The 24,200-nt window shown below is 33.6% G+C and overlaps 2 protein-coding genes across 5 annotated transcripts in view; one reads left to right on the plus strand and one right to left on the minus strand.

Moving 5' to 3' along the window:
- Positions 1 to 10,332, minus strand: part of LOC136026487 (GMP synthase [glutamine-hydrolyzing]-like) — a 130,082-nt gene extending 119,750 nt beyond the window's left edge. Inside the window, exon 1 of the mRNA XM_065703104.1 lies at positions 10,208 to 10,332. The gene's annotated coding sequence lies outside the window, so the exon portion shown is untranslated. The remainder of the gene's footprint in view (positions 1 to 10,207) is intronic.
- A 2,944-nt stretch (positions 10,333 to 13,276) lies between these two features.
- LOC136026495 (7SK snRNA methylphosphate capping enzyme-like) overlaps positions 13,277 to 24,200 on the plus strand; it is a 69,800-nt gene continuing 58,876 nt past the window's right edge. For 3 of the 4 annotated variants that reach the window (XM_065703117.1, XM_065703120.1, XM_065703119.1), the window contains exons 1-2: positions 13,277 to 13,438; positions 17,975 to 18,413. In XM_065703117.1, coding sequence (XP_065559189.1) covers positions 17,989 to 18,413 — 425 coding nt within the window. In that variant the 5' untranslated portion in view covers positions 13,277 to 13,438; positions 17,975 to 17,988. Of the gene's footprint in view, positions 13,439 to 13,580; positions 13,599 to 17,974; positions 18,414 to 24,200 lie in introns of those variants that run through there. The other variant, XM_065703118.1, reaches the window with a different exon arrangement.

Below are 24,200 nucleotides of genomic sequence, written 5' to 3' on the forward strand. Positions count from 1 at the left end.
ACTGACAACCTGTAATGAATTTACTAGGGGAGATTTTCTCCCCTGTTTGTTTCAAGGACTTCATCAAATAGGCCCCTGAACATTATAATTACCTACCACTGAGGAATAGCATTTAATTATAGTTAAATTTGTTTGAGCTGTCAGACTTCTACTTTATCTTAGACCAAGTATATGCAGACATCTCATTAATAATTAATCAAATTATAATTTGGCATCCTTGATAAAACAGTGATTTTTAGCCAATGGAGAAAAAACAAACAACAAAGGAGGTATATCAGTAAAGACTGATCCTAAAGTGCTAATCCATCCAAAGGGGGAAAGGAAAAAGTATATATAAAAAAAAATATTGTTTTAACTTAGACTTAGATTTTTACTTAAGACATTCAAAAATTAAATTTAGCAAGATTTCTTTCCCTAGCAATTACAGCGGCATGTCTACTGACCTGCTTCCTTAGAGTGGCACATCTGGGGATACCCCAGACACCCAAGATTTGTTTTTTTCTGGTGCCCTCATTCCTATTTTTTTCTGCTTTTCACCCTTTTTTAAATAAATTTGTCAATTATTGGCAACCTTGTCACAGCCCACCCCCAATATTTTGCTTGTTGGCACCCTTGTCAAATAGCCGCCACCCCCGACACTTTGCTCTAGATCAACCCATGATTGGTCTTAATATGGCTAATCAGTTTTATCACTTTTGTTTCAATCTGGGAAAAAATTCAAGTTGTAAAAATCCCAATAGCAGAAGGCAAAACCATTTCCAATTTGATTTACCCTAATTCACAAAACCTTTATAAACCTGTCTGCATTTTGCTTTTATCAGACAGTTACCAGTTCAGCCTCTTTTTCATCTCCTGTAACTAATAGCAAAAATTCCCTTAAATTATGTAGGCCTCTCAATGACCAGAAACTCTTAACTGAGCTTAATGAAATGAATGAATTATTTACACCATTATTAAAAAGTGAATTAAGACTTGACTATGGGCCACACTGTCAAAAATTTAGAAAAGTCCAAGTCCAAGCAGTGGCCCCTCAGCCAGCTATCTTAAGAGAGGAATAAATAACATGGCATGCATGCTGGCAACCAATGCCAGATTTGAAAACAAACTGATTGGATCAGAAACATATTTTTATACAAATGATAAATTAAAGTAAACTTAAGGATTTTACTAAGGTTACACACAGTGGTTATAGGGTAAAAGGATGAACATTCAGAGTTACCTATCTTAATAATGAAATGAAAGTCCCACATACAAGGCTATTTGGAACCAGCAAAGATGCCAAACACATTTGAAGCAATGCACTTTGGATTTAAATCATTTATACTAATGGATTAATATCAATAGACAAAGATTTTAGTTAGTAATTTTAACAGCATCAACAGACATTGCATTAATATGACCTAGATGAAGCGAAGGTGGAAGAATTTTAGACTGTAGCCAAGAAAAATTGTCTGCACAACAAATTGTTCAGCATACCAAGCTGAACTAGATACAAAATCATATTTATGCAGCTTCCCAGTATTGATTTGAGACTGGCCGAAAGTCAATATTGCTCATTCATGTTGATATAAAACAACTATGTACCTTGACTGAAATCTCTACTACTCATTGCTCTGTGCACAGGGTACATACCATCTTAATTAGCCTAGAAAAGTCAAATGTTTGACTCAACCTTGTCTTAATTAATCTCCAAAAAAGCTCCTGACTTTGTGGACAGCAACATCTGAGCCTATTTGCTACTTTGAATTATGTTTTTAAAATGTTAAAAACAACTGCCTTGTAGTCCTTACCCATGTTATAGATGGAGTTAACAACCCAAACATGGGAATGAATACAGTACTAATAAATCAAATATCACCTTCCATGTAGTAAACCTTCCATTGTACTAACCATGTCAAGTACCTTTGTTATAACCCTACCAAATCCCGTCTCCCAGGTTAGTCTCTTTAGATGTCTCAACTGAATCGCCATTCCGTGCCTATAGAGAGAGGTATCCAAAATTTTATTATTATAAATAAAATTAATATTTTTTAATACTTTTTGGGTAAAATTCTAGATAGGCTTTTCACTATCTTGAAAATTAGATGAACTAGGTGAAAAAAAAATTTCAGTGATGAATCTACAGTGTAAGTTTTGACCTGAGAAGGTGTTTTAAAATAACTATTTTAAATAATTTGCTCCTTCTAATGCTAACAAGACTGTGCAAAAGACAATTTTTGTTTGAGTCTACTATTCTTAGACTCTAAGTTTTATACCATAATCTATTGGTTCCCAACCAATTTTGGGCCAAGCTTTACCTAGGCATTTCTAAAATCATGATGTCCCCCTAATGACATTTAAAATTTGTTGTTGAAAATGTTGCATGTATTCACCTGAAGGAAGTTTAAAGAGCCATTAATCTTTTTTTCAGGTCATCCTTTGGGCATATTTTATGCAAATGAAAACAATATCTGTATAAAACACTGTTTGCATAATGTATGACATTATGGCATTACTATCATGCATCTTTTTTGCTCATTAAATATGTTTAAACATGATATCATTCAAGTGATTTTTTTTCGAAACTAGGGCTCTAGAGTATAATCAGCCAGAGGGTGTACATCCTGCCCATGACCCACCAAAATAATGCCATGCCCCACTGGCAGGAACAGCACACTATTTTTAGAATCATGGTCAGAATCCCGACCATTTCAATAGGGTCAAAGGCCATTTTATGATTTAATTTTATATTTTTACAAAACCTTCAAAACCCTATAAGTCAGGATTTTGCAAAGGCATTAGGCTCAGAACCATTTTTTTTTTTTGAAGCTTTACATTTATTTTTGAAAGCTCTACTTTTATTAAGCAAGGGTTTGCTAAGGTCATCAACGTCTTTTGAAGGGGGGGGATTACTTTAGATATTTCAAAAAGACTCCCCATGGTAAAAATTTAGGTTATTATTCTATTCCTGGAAGTTTCATCAACTTGAATCTTAAATTACCTTAAATGAATTTACCTAATTCAACAAATTTTTAAGATAGCCATGATTATATTTTATTATGCAAGGGTTTACTAAGGTTATCAAAGTCTTTTGAATGGGGGGAGGGATAACTTTAGATATTTGAAAAACTACCCATGGTGTAATTTAGGTTATTATTCTGTTCCTGGAAGTTTCATTACCTTGAATCTTAAATTACCTTAAATGAATTTACCTAATTCAACAAATTTCTAAGATAGCCATTGCCCATGAGCATATTTTATTAAGCAAGGGTTTGCTAAGGTTATCAAAGTGTTTTGAAGGGGGGAGGGATAACTTTAGATATTTGAAAAAAAACTCCCCATGGTGTAGTTTAGGTTATCATTCTGTTCCTGGAAGTTTTGCTACCTTGAATCTTAAATTACCTTATATGAATTTACCTAATTCAACAAATGTCTAAGATAGCCATGAGCATGTTTTATAGAATTTTGCTGTTTATTTTTCCAATGTCTAAACACTTTCCAAAATCACTGTCCAGAATAATTACCTTGCTAGCTGAAAGATACTAGTTGATGGGGTCTTCTAACACTAATTACTAACAAATACCATGGCAAATGTACTCTAGTCCCTACTAATGCCAGATAATACTCTGTGCTATGTACAAAACTTTACTTTTTTTTGGATATATCTGAAGAAAAGAGTCATGCTGTGAAAAAATACAGTCTGAGTAGACAGACTACACTATATATATTTATCCGTCAGAGGAGAGGGGTCAAGAGAAGCAATGTAATTTTAGGAATGAGATAGGTAAGTTTTTTTTATTATTTTATGGTACTTCTCAGAATTTGTGGTAACTGTTTTTCAAATATGGAGCCAATGTCCCATCAAGGGCTCAAAAAAGGGCAAGATACCTAATAGTTGGACAGCTAGTCACCACTTCAGTAGTTAAATCGCTGTAAAAGTTTCATACAACCTATAAAGTCAATTTTTTACCATTGGACATGTCTAAACTTTCTTATTACATATGTGATGAACTTTAATATTTCAACCTTATATAACAAAAAACATATTTAAATGCACTGATAGTTAACAGTAGAGCCAACTCATAAATAAACAAGTTAATCTGGAGCTTAAATTTTGAGAATGCTACCCAATTTTGGACATGGGATCTTGATGTTAAAACAGCAGAATTCTAGTATAAGGGCTTCTTGCTATCTTGGAAATTTGGTGAACATTATTTTAAGGAATGATTCTAATGCCAATAATATACCCTGGGAAGGTATTGCATTTTAAATTGGAAGAATTTTAAGCCCTACCAAGGAATCTTTTGCAAAATTTACAAAATAAAGTAGAAATTTTAAACCTTACAAAGTGAGATAGAGCAAAAGTATAATGCTCAAAACACTTTCATTTTGCTCATTTGAGGAGAGGATCTATTTCGTATGGTTCCACTATTATGACATAAACATTGGGTAAATTTTCAAATTAACTAGCACATGGGAAAGCTATTTCATCCAGAATCCAGATATGACAATTATTTTTATTGGAAATTAAATTTGCCTCTACCCCCTTCCAATCTGCAAATATTCACCCTAGATTGTATATATGCAGTGAATTTTCCATTATTTTGACAAACTATTTAATCAATTTGAAGAAAAGAGTGACTGACATAAAATTCAGTATATATATATATATATGCAATTCTGAGTATATTCACATTACAGAGGGTGGGGGTAAGGATCATTTTCAATACAAATGGATGTTATATATGATTTCAGGGTGAAATTCTGGTTTTAAAAGAATCTCTCTTTTTTAGCTATCTCATTAGAGAGCAAATTCAAAATGTTATCAAAGATTGTCAAAAGCCATTAGAGGTCTGTGCTATCTGTAGACAGAAAGGATTTAAGCATATGTTTCAAACTATCTTCCAAGAGCATCATTAAAGCTCTGAATACATTCCTGAAAGCTTTACTCACCCAGCTCAGCTACTTTGTAAGACAGCAAGAAGCCCCTGACCTCAAATTTTACTATTAAAACAAAGTACCTATACCATAGACAGACTCAGTAATGTATGGCCTAGATTCAACTTAGGCCTTAGACAAGTTTTGTGAAGCACAACAATTGTTTCAAATAGCCCAGCAATCTATAATGTGTCCAAGAGTTGGAACCTATTGTCATGTTTAGGGAAGAGACATTTAGTCAAACTATTGGGACTATTCCAGCCCCCCTCTCTTAATACTTGAATTCAGGCTAACTATAGACTATGGGCTATCAAAAATTTGCTAATTTCATAGTCCTAGCTTATATTTATGCTAATACCAGTTGAAATAATGGTGAAATTCCAGTTTAGCTACTTTTCACCATCTTGGAAAAGGATTAGGTTGGGAAATGAAACTTTTAGTAAAAGACCTCTTTTTGGGAAATATTACTTTTCTTTGGCATTCCCAGAAATTAGAGATGGGTTTTAGGACCACCCCCTATTTTAATACAACATGATACAATGTGAGGGCAGTAACAAACACCCCACCCTTTTGGTCAAATTTAAACCATTAATTTGTCAGCATAAATTAAAAATATAGTCTCTGTTTTTGACAAGCAATTGAAAAGAAAAAATTATATCTATTATTTTTGATCTATAGAATAAATGTCAAGGAATAAAAGTTACATTTTAGAATTGGAAGAAAATCAGCTTTCTGTTAATATGTGAATAAAACTGAAACACTAAATGGATATATACAAAAAATTACAGAATTGGTATTACTAAAAAGAGGTCTTTGTAGGTAAGTCAATAAACTAATAGGCACCTAATTTCAAATGTGGAATCTTAAATAATTTAAATAGTAACCATATAATAATAATAATAATAATAATTTATTTTTGACCCGCTACAAAAATCAAAGCAGAGTATCAATAAAAGAAACAAAACAAACACTACACAAAACAGAAAAAACAAGAGACTAAAGCAAACAAGTAAGGCCTCCGTGGACGGGCAGATACTTATAAGTAGACTGGGGTATTTTGCCAGCAAGCTCTGTGAGCTTCAACCCAATATCTGGGAAATTATAAATAGATATGAGGCTTCTATTCCTATACCATGGAGGCAGATACAATAGAAAACGGGAAAACCGGAAATAATAGGAACGAATTGAACTGATATCTTTTTTATGAAAAATAGGGCAAATACCAGAAAGAAACAAAACCGTATGATCTGTAAAAACCGAATATAATTTAGCAAGAGACTTTCTATTGTATCTACCTTGGTTAGCAACAATTTTAGTGTAACTTAATTGGATTTTCTTCTTGCAATCAGCAACAGTGAGAGTCCATAAGGATTTTAGAGTTTTACTGATGTTAATTCCCAGCCACCGAAGTGAAGAAACTGACAGGATAGAAAAAGATCCACAGATTAGAGGAGTAGTGATATTGCTATTAAATGAAAGATATTCACACTTTGAAAGATTAAGAGAAAGTCCAATCACATGAAGTTTAGATGCTACTGTTGAAACAGACAAAGAGGTTCCTTTTTTAGTCCTACTGATCAAAAGAATATCATCTGCATAGGCAAGATAAGAAATATTTACAGAATTAAGGATACAAGTAGGTGGGATAGAGGAAAGGACAGATGATATACAAAGTTTGAAAATAGAGGGGGAGAGGACAGCACCTTGCCAGACCCCACGTCATATTGGAATTTTACTATCTGAAACCCTCATATCCATTTTAATCTGCAAAAAGGAATTTGAATACCAATATCTAAGAAGAAAAATTACCAATATGTTGATACCATGACTAAAAAGGGAAAAGATAGCTTGGGAATGCATAAGTGTCAAAGGCTTTGGAGAGATCCAAAGCACATAAATATAACTCGAATCCCTTTTTAGTAGCCTCAGTAAGAACAGTAGCCAAAACTTGATGAGCCTGCTGGCAACCTACCCCAGCTGAAAACCCAATCTGATTTTCACCAAAATATGCCAAAGAATTAACTGATGGGAGGAGAAGATACTCAAAAATTTTGCTTATATTGCAGGAAACCATTATTGGCCTGTAAGATGCACACTCAGTTGGAATCTTTCCTCTTTTCAGGATCGGAGTAACTGTTCCACATAAAAAACTTTCAGGCACAACTGAGGTGCATAAGCACATTTGAAACAGAAGTTGTAAATGTTGGACTAGAGCTGAACAATCAACATTTAGGTGTTTGACACTTATACCATCACAATCAATAGAGCTAGACTTAAGCTTTTTTATAGCTTGTGCCACTGAAACTAAATTAACTGGGAGGATCTGGTTCTGGCGGAGTGATATGGGAAGCGCAGAAATAAGAAACCTCATAAAAGTAGCATGAACAAACTGGTTTATAGTGTTGAAAATCTGGTCATAATATTTGTACCAAGCAGCAGGACTAATTGGGCTACTTCTTGATGAAGAGTCATCGATTTTATTTGAATTTACCACATTTTTCTAATCAAAACTACTTGACGGGAATTTGGAAATTTTACAGACCATAAATACTTTTTATATTCTAATTTAGTTTTCTGTTTAAGCTGAAATACTAGACTGCTATGTGGTCATTTGTAAGAAACCCAAATACATAGCCAAAATTTGGCTTTATTTTTCACTGATTTTAGACCCGGATCCCAAGACCATTCAGGCTTCAGTGTATTAAATTTAACATGTTCTTTGGGAACAGCTACCCCCTCAGCTTCCTTCATGCATGATATAATATCAAAATAATATTTATTCAGAAAATTCTTATCATTTACAAATTTAGATCCAACCCAAAGTAGCTGAAAAGGAACTTTTATCCTATACAGAAAAGCTGTAAAGGTAGAAATATAAAGAGCCCAATTAACCTTATTCCAATTTCATCTGGTAACCCATCTACAATTCCCACGTCTATCTTGCAACAGAGAAATACCAAGCATGAAGGAAATTGGTAGGTGGTCTATATTGCTTTCTATTTCATGTACAGAAACAGTCAAAACAGATAAGTTAGGAGAGCAAAGAACATGATCAATTTTAGTAAGGCTCCCAGAATGATGGATGTTAAGAAAACAGACAATTCTTATCCACTAGCTTAAACTCAGATAAAGACTCAAAAACCATATCAGACCAAATATTTGAATTCAGTAAATCAGCATTAAAATCCCCAGCAACAACAAATTGATAACCAAGAGATGATGCAGATTCTGTCACTTTTTTCAAAACACTACAGGTCTTTGCAAACTTGTTCAGTGATTGAACTGACTACCAATCACAAGGAAAATACACATTTATAAGTATTAAATCAGCAATTTGCACAGCCAAGAGGTTTTCATCACTATGGAACAGCACAGGCATCATGGATGAAAAGGAGATACGTCTCAGTATACAGGCGAGGCCTCTGGAAGGTCTACCAAACGTAGATCTTGCAGCACTCACAAAAGTAATATGGTTTGCACTCTGTTTCAACAAGTTGGTATTATTTGAAGATAAAAGATGCTGTTGAAGACAAATGATGTCACAGTTGCTCAAAAGTTCATCAATGATGTGCTCTTTTTGATGTGTTCCATTTATATTGTATGAAATAACCAAGAATTTTTGTGACATCATTTTTTCATAGCAGTTGCAATATGAGACTTGAGCACTGGACATAATAAACTATATGAAGTATGAGAATCGCCACAGTTTGCACATTTTGGTCTATTTGTACAGGGCACATCTTTCAAAAACATGTGATTTTTGGTGCAGCATGAACATTTTTCCACCTGACTGGTACAATTATTGGTAAAGTGATCAGGAGGCCTGCACTTAAAGCAACATTGTGGTACACTTATGAAATCATAAATTCTGAAAAGTTTGTAACCTATTTTTACTCCATTCTTCATAGCATCACATTTTGCAAACGAATCTGAAAAGTCTAGCTTGACAGTTTGGGACAAACCAATTTGGTTTGCGTCAATGACTCCTGAGTGCATTTTGAACTTGGAAGCATTAAATGATAGACAATATACAATTCTTCCTAGGCTAATTCCTCTTTCATAACAAGATCACAAGGAACATAACAAGGGTTCTAGTTTGGAATGATTTTGATTAATTGGATACTGGTTTTTCCCCTAAAATACATCCTGGGAGGGTATTTTGATATACCAAGCCTATCTATACTCCTTCTTTCTCTAGAGGGCCTTACCTTTAGAAATCTTTACATTATAAAAGTGAAACCTTTAATAAAAACCTTAAAACCTTAAATAAAGTACAGCAAAACTGTTTTTAGTTTCACAACTTTGCTCAATCCTTATTTACAAGGTTTTCATGATATGCAAATACAATTCCTAAATTTTGAAAAAATTGGTGTGGCTTAGAATTCTACTCAAATAGGCCAAACATAAATTGTCTGTTCAGTACTAAAGCTAGAGAAATAGAAAGTATTGACTGAAAATAAAGGTAAAATGTTGTTTAGTCAAATTTCAATAGGTTTAGAGCTGTAAAGCAAGTAAATTTCTAAGTCTCAGAAATCAGAGGAGCATAAGCATATGTAGCTAGCCTACCTACACTCCTTCTCTCTCTAGAGGGCCTGAACTTTAATGACCTTTAAAAATTCTTATGTTACAAAAGTGAAACTTTAAAAATTAGATCTTCTCCTTAAATAAAGGAGCCTAGAGCAAAACTGTGTTCAGTTTCACAACTCAGTCCTAAAGATTTTAAAGATATCCAAATACAAATCCTTAATTTGAAAAAAAAAACTATTGATAGGGCTTAAAATTCTGCTCAAATAATAGAAATTGTCTTTTCAGACCTAAAGCTAGAGAAAAAGAAACTGATAACTGAAAATTACTGTAAAATGTAGTTTAGTCAAATTTCAATGGTTTAGAGTTGTAAAACAAGCAGATTTCTAAGACATGGAAATCAAAAGAGGGTGAACATAGAGAAGCTTGGCAATACCTCCCAAGAGTATATTTTTGACCCTGGATACATTACGCTAGGCTACTGGAAGTTTCACTTATCTAATCTAACCCATTTCAATGACAGTGAAAAGTAGCTAAACTAGAATTGTACTAAAATAAAAAAGAGGAAACTAAATAATTGGGACATCCACATTAGCAATTAATCCATCATTACAGTTAGGCCTACTCCCAGCTGGAATTCAACAGGATTTTTTCACCCACCCTATCTGTCCATAGGAAGTTAAATATGAGTTAGACCTAGACAAGACAAATTCCAATAAATTCATTAAACACTAGAGTTCAATAAAATGTTATAAACTCCTCATACTTAGACAGTTTAGACCAACAAATTTATTAAAGTGTAAATTTCTCAGATTTTCTTTTATTTCTTTCCTGAATACGTGAAACAATACGCTACGGCTACCCACAGCAGAACTTAGGCAGCACTTAGACACAGGTTCAATCTAAGAGCAAATCTCAAAGTCAGAGAGTTGAACAGGAAGTACTACTACTGCAAACAATTCATTATGGCACCACGCTATCTTATTTCAGCACAGCTGTACAAGCTCATTGCGCACCCCATTCTATTCAAATTTGCTCTTTATCTGTATCTCTCCTATGAAGCTACAGTTTCTTTTAAATCCTCTCTTATGACCTTCTCCCATTCCATTCAGGACAACCAGTTTTTCGTTTGGTGCCAGATAGATGGAAAAAAAGAAAAATTTACCAGCCTCCATTCGGAAAACATGGTCAAATCATTTTAGCTTTACTTTCATTATTGCCCAGAAAGTAGGATCGGACTAAATTAATCGTTAAGGTTATTGCCTCGTAAATGTTTAGGTTGGCATTAATCTGAAACTGTTCTTGGACATAGGAAACTATTAACCAAATTTTCCTAAGCCTCCATAATCACTTACGTTTAAAGCCCATCTCGGACCATTTTCAGTATTATGGCCTCCAATAGCCCAATCTGATTCTACTTTTTATAGTTTCAGTGCGTACGCGAGATTCGCTAAAAAATACTTTTCAAGCAAGTGAAGCTATCTACTTAATTAAATTTTTCGTTACCTAACGTCATAAAATCCTCACTCATATATATATATATATATATATATATATATATATATATATATATATATATATATATATATATATATATATATATATATATATATATATATATATATATATATATATATATATATAAAGAATAACAAGGGCCCATTGCGTTTTCTAATATGTTCAACATTAATATTTATACAATTACTTTATCGGCAAAAGGTTCTAAAGTCTAAAATGGTGGCAAAAAGTGTTAGCATTGTTATTCAATAATTTGCATCAGCATAATGTTTGTAACTTTTGTTGATGAATGTGCAGCAGTTTTAAATTTGTATTCTCGTGCAATCACTTTCTTTCGCAATTGAAAATTTAATATTCAATTCAATGGCAGGCCCAACTTTATTTAAAAGTAAATCTTGTCTCATTCGTTAAAAGAGTGAGTCATCTACTTCGTATACAAGCTCAGCGTTACATCAATCAGGGAAAATTTTGCCAAATTTCTGAAAATTTCTAACCGCCAAATTTCTTCTTGGCATGTCTAGTGTTTGAAATGTATTGTAGTGAGTTTGATAGTTTTTAATATTTGAATTAAACTATGATATGTTAGTTTTGCGCTTTAAGCTAGATTAAATGATTATTCGATACCCGTTCTAGGGTGTTCAACAGGGGTACTCTGCAACTGAATAGCACAATAAATAAGGCTGTTAGAATGACACTTGGTTTAAATTTGAGATTGAGCATCCTGATCTGGGCTTGAAGGTTGAGGAAGTGAAAGGGGATACGTACTGCAACATACGTGGTGAAAAAAAAACGAATGTATATGACATTCACCTTAGCACACGGAAAAGCTTATTTGAACTATACTGCTATCGTCTGCAGTTACCCGCAACCCAATGCTGATAACTTTAGTAAAAGCTTGATCGCAAGTTACGAATTTTGTTTTTGTTCAAATGTGTTTATTGTTTAATAAGAACTGTGTAATGATTTGAATTTAACCAAGTAGCGTCTTCACAAAATAGTAAATTTTCTTCAGTAACGCTAGAAAAAATGTACTATTGAAGTCCAAGGGCAAAAATATTCCGCGTTTGCTTTTTTCATTGGGTATTCAGCATACTTTACAAAATAACTTCCAAAAAAAAGTTTTCGGACATCTTTAAAACATATTTGATGCTGTTGTTTTTCAAAGACGTTCCAATACTCCTTTTGCCTAAAAGATATTAGATATGCTGGAGGTATTCTTCTGTGTAAATGAAGTGATATAATCGTAAGTGTGAAAGCTATTCCCACTTAGGTTTTGGGAAATTAAGATATACTAAGCTATTTATTTATTTCAACATTTATCCCCTTCACAGTTATAAATTTTGAAGGTGGAATATTCACACCATTGAAACCTATAAGATAACAAGAAGAACCAATTATATCAGCGTATTAGAAAAATTTGCCAAGTTTTTTATCATGAAACTCCGCAATTGACCCAGCTATTAATCAGTCAAATTAGAAATCAAAAAGGGACGACTCCAAAGAATGACAATATCCTTTATTATTCCAAAATGTAACGCAATGTAATTATAAGACATTAGAACAGTTTTTGCGTATAAATTAAATTTGTAGTTTTACATCAGTCAAATAAAATAATCTTCTTCTCATTATCTGAAGTAGTCTTCTTCAGTTTTGATTTTTTGACAATATTTAGCCCTTCTTTGATTTTGTGTTAATTGATTGAAGTTTCAGTGCACGATTTAATAACGCTAATAATTGCTAAACTAAAACAGTTCAAACTAGGGATGATACCTTTTTATTGACAGTGAAATATAAAATTATTTAACTGGATATTTCGAACACTGTATATGTGTTCGAAATATCCAGTTAAATAATTTTATATTTCACTGTCAATAAAAAGGTATCATCCCTAGTTTGAACTGTTTTACTTTCGTCATGGAAAGGCAGTGTGGTCTTCGAAGTTATCTAATAATTGCTGATGATAGTGGTCCGAGAAACATAGTGGTGGGCACAAGCTATTTTTTGATGAAAAAATTAACACACAAAAAGATTATTTTTTTTAAATTTGGATTAGAATTACTTTGTTTTTAATAGTAATTAAAGAAAACTGTTTTTATAAAATCTTAGTTGTAATAGACACATCTGCTTACGATTCAAAAATACTGCTGCTATTTTCTACAAAAATGACAAAATTTCTTTCGATATCAGTCAGATTAATTAAAATACTTAATCAGCTAAAAATTTCTAATCAGTTCTTGCTTGGTACAGATCTGCCAAAATTTATGATTCTTCTTGAAAATAACGGCCAAATCGGGTATTTGAGGACAAATCTTTCGCTAGAACCGCTGAGCTCGTCAGGGTTGTACTGGCCCTCCATAAATACATTGAATATTTATATGTGTATACCCCCAGCAGAGACGCAGTAGTCTATGATAAAAACAAAGAAAAGGACAAGAAGTCAAAATTCATAGGAAAATTCTAAAAAGTAGCTGCTTGACAAGTGAATAATATTTTGTTTCTAATTAGGCTAGATAATCGTTTTTCAAGGCTTCTTCGTTTTGCTTTTGCCTTTACAAATGAATAGGCTAGGCCCTAGGTCTACTCTTACTTTAGTGAAACCCATAGGATATCAAGCCAAGGAAAACCTATATAATTCTAGGGTAAATGTTTAGTTTTGTTCCTGGTTCTTTAAAGAAGTGTATATTACTGCATATAGCAAGATTCTGATAATCACATGTTGTTTCTTTGTCATTACTTGGGAAGTAGACTAGCCTAGGCCTTCATCCATTTTTTAGGTTTCTTATATCCCCTTCCAACAAGACTAAAAATGCATAAAGTAGGGTTGCTTACAGGTAGCATTACCTACAGAGCAAAGCATATTACTCCATGAGCCTTGCAGGCAGCAGGGCAAGGTCTGTGTTCTATATTGATTCAACAAAGAGTGATAAAACTAGATCTATGTTGCATGGGCAACATGAGGTGTTGTGGATGCCTTTGCCAAGTGAAGTGATGCAAGAGAAACACTTTGTTTTGTTTCCTTGCTTCAATTAAACACAGAAGTTGTTAATCTGTAAGGATCTTCAAATAAATAGGCCTACTAGGTACATCAACTTGCAAAAGCTGCTAACTCCTAATTGCAACTAGCAAAAGTTACAAATCCCTCATTGCTAAAGATGATTGTAGCCTAACAGCAAATTGCTACTTTTGGTCAAATTCTAGTTAATTGACTTCTTGGTATCTCAGAAATGGTTTAGGTTAGGAAAATGAAACTTTCAGGGATGGGTCTATAGGCTAAAGTATGTCCTGGGAAGGTATTTTGAAGTATCTACCTCTACTCCTTCTCCCTCTAGAGGGCCCTGACCTTTGATGACCTTTAAAAATATGTGTGTTACAAAAGTGAAATCTTGCAAAATAGATCTTCTGCTTAATTGAAGTACAACAAAATTGTTTTCAGTTTCATAACTTTGCTCAATTCCATTTTATTAGGTTTTAAAGAAATGCAAATACATTTCCTAAATTTTGAAAAAAAAAACATTAATATGGCTCAAAATTCTACTCAAATAACAGGAACTGTATTTTCAGAACTAAAGGCAGAGAAAAAGCAACTAGTAACTGAAAATTAAGGTAAAATATTGTTTTGCCAAAATTTCAATAGGTATATAGACCTGTCATGTAGGCAAATTTCAGGGCCCTCTAGAGGGAGAAGGAGTAGAGGTGGGTACTTTAAAATACCTTCCTGGGACATACTCTAGCCTGTAGTCCCATCCCTGAAAGTTTCATTTTCCCAACCTAAACCCTTTCCAAGATAGCAAGAAGTCAATTAACTAGAATTTTACCCTACATTTTATTACATGTCTTACCACTGGAACCAAATTGGTCTTACCATCAAATACACCAGAAACAAATAACAGGTACTCCTACTACCAAAAGTTGCAAACCCCTCATTGACAAAGATGTTTATGAGCTAACAGTTGACTATGCTTAAAACTCCCCTATATGTCTCACAATTGGTATTGACCTATTTTTGGTTTCAGTGTATACCTTACTACTGAAGTTGTCAACCCCTTTACATTTTCAAACTGATATATCTCATGAAGGAATTTTTCTACCAAAAAATGGATGACATATGCTTTGATCAGCTTGTCAAGAGCTATTGACTACTGTCAAAAAAAGTCTATTTGTCTTAGTTGACTTTTTGCTGTAGGCCAAGTTTCTGACATCATCACTTAGAAAGGAACAAAGGATTAGCAATGAGAGAAATTTTAAAGTTTAAGAGGCACATCTGATACCATTTCTCTACCAAGATCCAAAGTGCAAAAAAACATAATAAATTCAGCTGAAATCATGAACAGAAATGGGTAGAAGCAATAGATTTTTGACCCCAGGCAAGACTCCTACAATGCTTTCCAAAATGTAACTCATATTCATCAATCCAGCCTAAGGCCCACACTTTCCATAAAAACTGCAGATGTTAGACCCTTTCCACTTTCTAGGAATAAACTGAAATTGGAGTGCTAGGAAAAAAAAACAGTATTGGTCTTACAACACAACTAAAAAAAAAAAAAAAAAAATCAAACAAGGTTTATTAGATAAGTATAGAATATGGACCTCACCCTGCTGCCTGAAGGGCTCATGGACTAGTATGTTTTGCTCTATAGGTAATGTAACCTGTGATTAAGCCCACTTTATGGATTTTTAGTTTGTCCCATAAGGGAGGAGGGTCAACCAGAAATGGATGCACTTCTAGAATTAGCATTTCTAAGTGCTCTAAACATTTACCAATTCTAGGAACCTCTTTAAAACAAACTAAATTGCCTACAAATATCATTCCTATGCTAAATGTACACAATAAACATTTACCCCACCAACTCAAATTATAAATAGCTTAGCCTATTCAATGAGTTTTCAATAACTCAACTCTTCTTATTAGGCCTATTAATTTAACAGTCAAGAAGAAGCAAAGATTCATCCTTTTAAAAATTCATTGAGTATGTATAATTTAGTCTGGTATCAGTTTTCTTTTAGGCCTAGCCTTCTCAAAAGTGTTAAACTCTAAAATTAGCTTAAAAAAATCCAAAAAACTTACTTAGCCTATATCATTCTTAAAAGTCCATCATTTTAATTTAGTCCTTGACCCATAATAAGATAAAAAAATTAATAAAAAAAACTTTCCAAAAAAGAAGTTTTTCAAAGAAGATTAAAGGCCATTTCAAACTTAAGATCAGCAGATGCAAATATCTGTTAAAATTCAAACTCAAAATTACCAGAAATTACTATTAAAGAATAAGTGAAACCCAAAACTAACATACATAAATTAAATAAACAATCATGGCAAAAAAAAAATATACATCAAATGTAAATGAATAATATAAATGAAGCAGTAGGCTTTAGACTTACAGTGAGAGAAGGACGCAATAACTAAACTCTTGTTTTATTTTTTGTTTATTTCAAGCTTGATTGGTATATTCAATTTAAGTTTCATTTGTTTTAAGATTTGTGTTCATTTATATTAGTATCTATTGTATTTTGTTTGCATAGATTGTTTATTTGATTTCTGTTCATTTTGGGTTTTATTTGTACTTATAGCAATTTTTTTTTCATTTTAAGTTTGATTTGCATATTCAGTTCAAGCAATAATTGCTTTAAGATTTACTTTTTCATTTACATTGTAATTTGTTTTATATTTTTTTGCTATTATTGTCTATTTAATTTCTGTTTGTTTTGTGTTTTATTTATTCCTTAATAGTATTTAATTTATGGTTGATTTGAGTTTGAATGTTAAAAAGCACTTATTACCAACCTGTGAACTATGGTGATGATTTTTCTGATTACCTTTATCCACTTTGGCTGCCAAAACAGTGTCTTCATGTGTCTTTAGTATGTTTTTGGCCGGGAGCTATTTTGCCTTCAGTTGTGAGTTTTTTTGTTTGTTTCACTTTATCAGTCTTGTTAGATTTTTATTATGAAGTTGATTAGAGTCTACAGTAACATTTTACTTTCCTGCTTCAAACATGATGTTCCTGTATGTATTAAATTAAAAAAAACTATTTTTTTCAACTGAAAGTAAAGGGCAATATCAAAACTTTGTAAGTTAAATTTAGTTAAATTTATTTTAAATCTAATGGAAAATGATTTTTATTTTTATTATGGCTGGCCAATATGGTTTGAAAAATTATCTAAGAATGGCAAACAACTAAAATCAGCAAAATCTTTTAACCTAACACTATATCTAGTCCCATTAGGGCATGGAGCATCAGGATGATGGGGGGAGTTAGGAGGGGGAGGGGTGGTGCCCAGTGCATTGGCGAGTTTGATCCTTTAGGATTTGCTAAGATGATGAAAATTGATGGGCATGTCAGGAACCTGCACAAATTGACTTGATAAAGTCGTTTCCCCCAATTCGACTATCTGCGGGGATTAAGGGAGAGGAAAAATCAGAAAAAATTAGGTATTTTTAACTTATGAGGAGGTGATCAGATCTTAATGAATTTTGATACTTAGAAGGACCTTGTGTCTCAGAGTTCTTGTATTAAATTTTTGACTGGCATTAAGCCTCAAATTTTCCTTTAAATTAATCTATTGATTCTTAGAATTTTGCTAGAGCTCATGCCACATGAGCTCTTATATTTCTTTTTCTATCTCATTTTTATGTTAGAAGACAAATTTACTGGTAATATTTTGCAACAATAGCTAAATACCACACTTTCTAGCTTTCTCAAAACCCATCTTTTTTATCCTCATTGCTTTCATCATATTTAAGCCAAGTATAAATAATCTGCAAGTTATCAAAAATCAAATAAATATTCTGTATTTCCAGGACCTGGGTACTTAAGTCCTCAAGTATTTTCAAATCTGAGTAGGCTATTAGGCAAGCTGTAGAAACTTGGGTTGGGTCACTTTTGCTATAAAATTATAGATAATGGTGATTTGTTATCTGAGAAAGTATTTTAATTTGGTAAATTGTTTTTTGGTAAAACACTTCACAGCATTATATACAATATTTCTTTGTTGGTAATAAAAAAAGTTAATTTTTTAGAATTATGTGATATCATGGCGTCTGCCAGTATTGACTCTTCTCCATCATATTTTGGAGCATCGCCAAAAAGTTTTGGAGCATCGCCAAAAAGACGTCAAAAGGCGTCTGCCAGTATTGACTCTTCTCCATCATATTTTGGAGCATCACCAAAAAGTTCAGTCACAAATCATTGTAAATTTCCATCATCTGCAAAAGAACCATCCCAGTCTTCTTACTCAAAAATTGCTGAGGATACTAAGATCAAGTTCCATATACCAGATCAACAAGTTAAAGGGAGGTCAGTAAAACACTTTCATGGAAGAAGAAAACGATGTGTTAGTACCTCTGAAGTTTATGCTGTAAAACGAAAAAAAAGTGATGGTTATGTGTTGCCTACAAAGTTTTTGCTAGGTGGAAATGTTTTTGACCCACTGAACCTACAAGGACTGGAAGATGGAAGGTAATTCAGAATATTTTTTATTTAAAATCTTTAGAGTTCATTTTTAGTATTAGGGCTCCAAAATTGTTTTTATGGAAATATAAAGTTTATAGCTTGAATAGTGTAGTTGCAAATCAATATAAAGATTTAAAGACATTCGATTTTTATACACTGTTCTCTACTTATGAGGCATATGATTCTTCTTGTGAACCTAGAAGCAAGTATGCCATTTGAGGGGGGATGGATATTAATGCCCCTATCTTTCGATTTTTTTTTGTATTTTCACTAAGCAAAAGTGTTAGCCTGCTCCCCTTTATTTTGTGAAATAGTGCCTTTACCTACAAGGGCTGGAAGGTAGCTTATTCAGGAAATCTTTTTGTTTTATTTTTGCTCAACTTGTCAGTCAATTTGTCATATGTTTTGACCCTGGTTCTGAAGTGTTGGTCTTATGTTCAATCTCTCTTACCTGGAGAAATTGGCATGTCTAAAATGTTAGTAAAATATTAACTGAGAAAAAATATAAAAGAAACATCACAGTAAAACCGTGATATATCCACTGATATAAATAAAAATACATAAAACCCATAGTTTTATGAATACCAGCAACATAGGCTACCCTTTTTTTCAACATACAGCTAAATCCAAGAGTGGACAGACCAGGTTTGAAACTTCTCCAGTTACAATTCATAATGATATGCAAAATTTGCTTTTGTATTAGTTAATACATATTTTTAAAGAGTAGGCCATTTGGGCAAGGGTAGTTGATGTGCTACTGAGACTGGAATTGAGCCAAGAATTTTTTTTCAGCAAAAAGGGGATATCTTGTAATATTCAATTCTATGAAAGTGCTTGCTGTAGAACTTGGATGCATAGACAAGAGACAGACAGATACCTTGAAACCTTGCCTAGTTTGGAATCCAATTGAACCTCTAATAAACAATTTAGTGTGCATTGATTCATTTAAAAAAAGATCATTGCAAAGGCAACTAAGAAAAGGACATGAGTGTCCTTTTCCATAGTACTTGTCTTCCATAAACTCTCATGTTAACATGCTTAGGATATGACATATAGAACTTGGTGTTTATCCATTTTTTTTAAAAATTATGACCCTTGTGTGAGAAGCCGTTTTCCTTGCTGCATGGGTATGGCCATCATCTTCGTCTGGCTGCTCAAGCACTCATATGACCAGTTTTTTTATTTCATACACACCACGAATGTCTAGAAACGCCCTGAGAGAAGATGGGCAGAAGTCATCCAAAGTTGATAACCCAAAGCGTGGGTTCTAATGAAGCTGTAACTCGCGCCCAAGACAGACCTCTTTGGAAACGACTAATATCACTGACGTTTGGTTCACTCTATGCTAGTGATACTGCTGAGCAACAGCTTTTATTCAGCCAAGGTAGTGATTCTGCCATGAGATTTTCCCTTGATTTACCCTTTCTGTTTCTCATGTGAAGGAAAAAAAATGCTTCAGCTGACTAATTTCTTAGGATAATTTTTATGTATATTTATTTATTATTATTACAACAATGCAGAAAGCTTTTGCTTGTTGTGCAGATAATATGTATTAAGAATGCAGCTTCTATGCAATCAGCCTTCTATGCATAAATATATCTTGATAAGGGTTTCTTTAAGGGGGGGGGATTTTCCAAAGTAGTAAAAGTACGTGAAATGTGTGAACAATATAAGAGTGGACGTCAAACGTAAAAAAATCAAGCAATTTTTTGTGGGGGGTGATTTCTAGACCCTGCACCCCTCGCTCAACCTAAGCACCTGTGTTCATTCATGGTACCGACTTTATGTCTGCAAGATGTAATTTTTCTATTTATTCTAGATCTGTTTCTGCATTGGGAATGGAATAACAGCAAACCATGTGTATTTGTTTGAATATTCTCACAAGCTGTCATAACCCTAAATGATTTTTTGTGTTATTAATTTTTTAGGTTGTTGTCTATGACAAACTAATATATCAACATTCACAGCCTACTTATCACATATGGGCTGTCAAAATATGCTCCCTGATAAAGCTTTTCATCATATAGATAGATATATTTCAAATAAACTACAAAATCATTCAGTAAATAAAATAAATAATCCCTAGAAAGGCTTCATAGTCTGTAAAGGAGGGGGGGGGGTCATGAAACTGGACAGAGAAGAAAAATCAAGAAACAACAGAAAGAAAAACATACTTCGATAACTACGAATACAGGGAAAACAGAAATGACCAAAGATGGGAAGACTCATGACATTCAGTAGAAAAATCATGAATACACTTCTCAATAACCCCATCTAGGTTTACCAATCGATACTTCCTCTGCAGAAAAGAGTTACTTGTCCATGGTGGCAGTTCCATCACTTCGCAAATTAAAATAAGGGCAGTGAAGTTGCTATCTGTTAATGCTTGTTGATATTAAATAAAAAAAAATAAGTTTTTTTAAGTGAAAGTATGGAGCAACATTAAAACTTAAAACGAACATAAATTACCCCGTATATGAAAGGGGATGCTCCCTCTTCAACGCCTTGCTCTTTGCACTAAAGTTTGACTCTTTCTCTAAACTCTGCTTTTTAAAACAGTAAAAATTTTAGCGTAAAGAGCAGGGCGTTGAAGAAGGAGCAGCCCCTTTCATATACGGGGTAATTTCTGTTCGTTTTAAGTTTTAATGTCGCTCCTTACTTTCAGTTAAAAAAATTTGTTTTTTTTATTTAATTTCTGAACGTTTTTTAGTTAATCAATGTTTTGATTTCGGCTCTCCGCTGATGAATAATTAAAGCGAAATTTGCATATTTATTTATTTGGCTAAATGGCTTTCCCATAGTTTTGATCGAATGATTTTGCAAAAAAAGGAGGGGAAGGAGGCCCGGTTGCTCTCCAATTTTTTTGGGTACTTAAAAAGGCAACTAGAACTTTTATTTTTTACGAACGTTTTCATTAGTAAAAGATGTACGTAACTTACGAATTAGCTTACGTAACAAACTTTTATGTTCGTATGTTTTTATTACGTATATGAGAAGGTTCGTCCATTCGTCAATACCTCGTCAATAACTCTTTGCATTAAAGCTTAAATTTTGTCCCCTGAATCACAAAGGCCGTAGAATAAATAGTTGAAATTACTAAAAATCCTTTAGCGTAAAGAGTGAGGTATTAGGAGGAGGTGAACCCCTTATATGCGTAATATTTTCTGTTCGTTTTAAGTTTTAATGCTACTCCATACTTCCAGTTGAAAAAAACTTTTTCATGTTTATTTTCTCATTGTTTTTTAAATAATGCTAGAAAATGCTGCGCCCCTTTTATGGAAATCTTCTTCCCCCATGACAAATTTCTCCATGGAAAATTTCTCCCACATAGCCCCCTCTTCTCAACTCCCCCCTCCCAACCAAAAAATCCCCCTGAAAACGTCTCCACATTTCTCAATAACCATTAATATATGCAAACACTGGTCAAAATTTGTAACTTGCAGCCCCTCCCACGGGGAATGTGGGGGAGTAAGTCGTCCCCAAAGACATAGTTATAAGGTTTTTCGACTATGCTGAATAAAATGGCTATCTCAAAATTTTGATCCGACTACTTCGGGAAAAAAATGAGCATGGGAGGGGGCCTAGGTGCCCTCCGATTTTTTTGGTCCCTTAAAAAGGGCACTAGAACTTTTCATTTCCGTTCTAATGAGCCCTCTCGCAAAATTCTAGGACCACTGGGTGGGTACGATCACCCCTGGGAAAAAAAACAACAAAAAAAAACAAACAAACAAATAAACACGCATCCGTGATTTGTCTTCTGGCAAAAAATACAAAATTCCTCATTTTTGTAGATAGGGTCTTGGAACTTGTATAATAGGGTTCTCTGTTACGCTGAATCTGATGGTGTGATTTTCATTAAGATTCTATGACTTTTAGGGGGTGTTTCACCCTATTTTCTAAAATAGGGCAGATTTTCTCAGGCTCGTAACTTTTGATGGGTAAAACTAAACTTGATGAAACTTATATATTTAAAATCAGCATTAAAATGCGATTCTTTTGATGTAACTATTGGTATCAGAATTCTGTTTTTTAGTTTTGGTTACTATTGAGCCGGGTCGCTCCTTAATACAGTTCGTTACCACGAACTGTTTGATTACGTAAGGCACACAGGTCCAGCCCGATGAGAAAGAAAATCAGAGCATTCTTCCTTAGGAAGAAGAAATGCAAGAGTCAATTCACGAAACTGCAGAGAGGTGGAGAAACGTACAGTGTGTTTAAATTTCTTGGGCAAGGGGCAGTTGTGTGTCTTTTTTTCATCAACGAAGGATCAAACAAGGTTTTCAAGGTCTAGGGGGAGGGAGTTCAAAAAAATCTAGAGTGGTCATTTCCTGGTTGCAAATGTGAAAGAAGCTTGCATTTAGGCCACTTTTCTATCTTTCTTTTTTTTTTGGTGAAGGGGGCATGGTCATTTGAACTAATTTCAACAGTGGAATTCGCCCTACCTGGACACTTACTGTAAGAAAGGGTATACTATAAAGGTATGGCCTTTTCTAGGGGTCGGGGATTTGCCACCCCAATATTTGTCTGACTTGTAATAACGTAACAAAATGCATATAAACAAATTAATGATGCGCTTTTTAATGTTTTTTTGTACCCCCCTCCACCGTACACAAATTCTGGATACCGCCCTGCATAAAAGATATACCATATTCAGTACTCACGTATTATCCCGACCACACTCAAGAAGTTAAGTCGGGCTAATCACTATAAAATATACCTAAATATTATGGAAATATGATACCTTAGTAACAACATTATGGAAACTGCAACACAGAATTATGGAAAGCAGACCCCTCAGAAAGCATTATATTAAATACATAACCTAACCAACTCTATACATTATATATTTAATTAAAATATACCTGCATAGTTGTTTATCTCAGTCAGGAAAAGCTGATTATCTGAGAGTGCACACAAAGAACTGGTTTTAAACAGATCAAACTTCTTGAGTGTGGTCGGAATAACACGTAAGTATTACAAGTTCTTTCATTGAAGGAGATGAGAACCCCCTTCAGGGGAATGAACTAACCCTCGTTTTCGTCTCTTATTGACTAACTGGAAACTAGTTGGATAAAGGTCTTTCTAATAATATGTTTTACTTAAGTTGAAAAGGATGCCATTTTGGGTGGTATCTGAATTACACATATTATTTACTAAAAATCTAAGGTGTTCCGAAATAACATATGACCAATGAAAAACCAGTTACAAAGTATCAAACAGTTCGTGGTAACGAACTGTAGTAAGAAGCGATCCGGCTCAATAGTAACCAAAACTCTAAAAAATTGAATTTTGATATCAATAGCTACATCAAAAGAACCGCATTTTAATGCTGATTTTAAATATATAAGTTTCATCAAGTTTAGTCCTACCCATCAAAAGTTACGAGCCTGAGAAAATTTGCCTTATTTAGGAAAATAGGGGGAAATACCCCCTAAATGTCGTACGATCTAAACGAAAATGACACCATCAGATTCAACATATCAGAGAACCCTACTGTAGAAGTTTCAAGCTCCTATATACAAAAATGTGGAATTTTGCATTTTTTGCTAGAAGAAAAATCACGGGTGCGTGTTTATTTGTTTGTTTTTTTTTTTGTTTTTTTTTTTTTTCATTTCCCCAGGGGTCATCGTATCGACCAAGTGGTCCTAGAATGTCGCAAGAGGGCTCATTCTAACGGAAATGAAAAGTTCTAGGACCCTTTGTAAGTGACCAAAAAAATTTTGGTCATTTTTTTCCCAAAGTCAACGGATCAAAATTCTGAGATAGCCATTTTGTTCAGCATAGTCGAAAACC

This window comes from Artemia franciscana, chromosome 4 (genome assembly GCF_032884065.1).
Source record: "Artemia franciscana chromosome 4, ASM3288406v1, whole genome shotgun sequence".
Classification (NCBI taxonomy): domain Eukaryota; kingdom Metazoa; phylum Arthropoda; class Branchiopoda; order Anostraca; family Artemiidae; genus Artemia; species Artemia franciscana.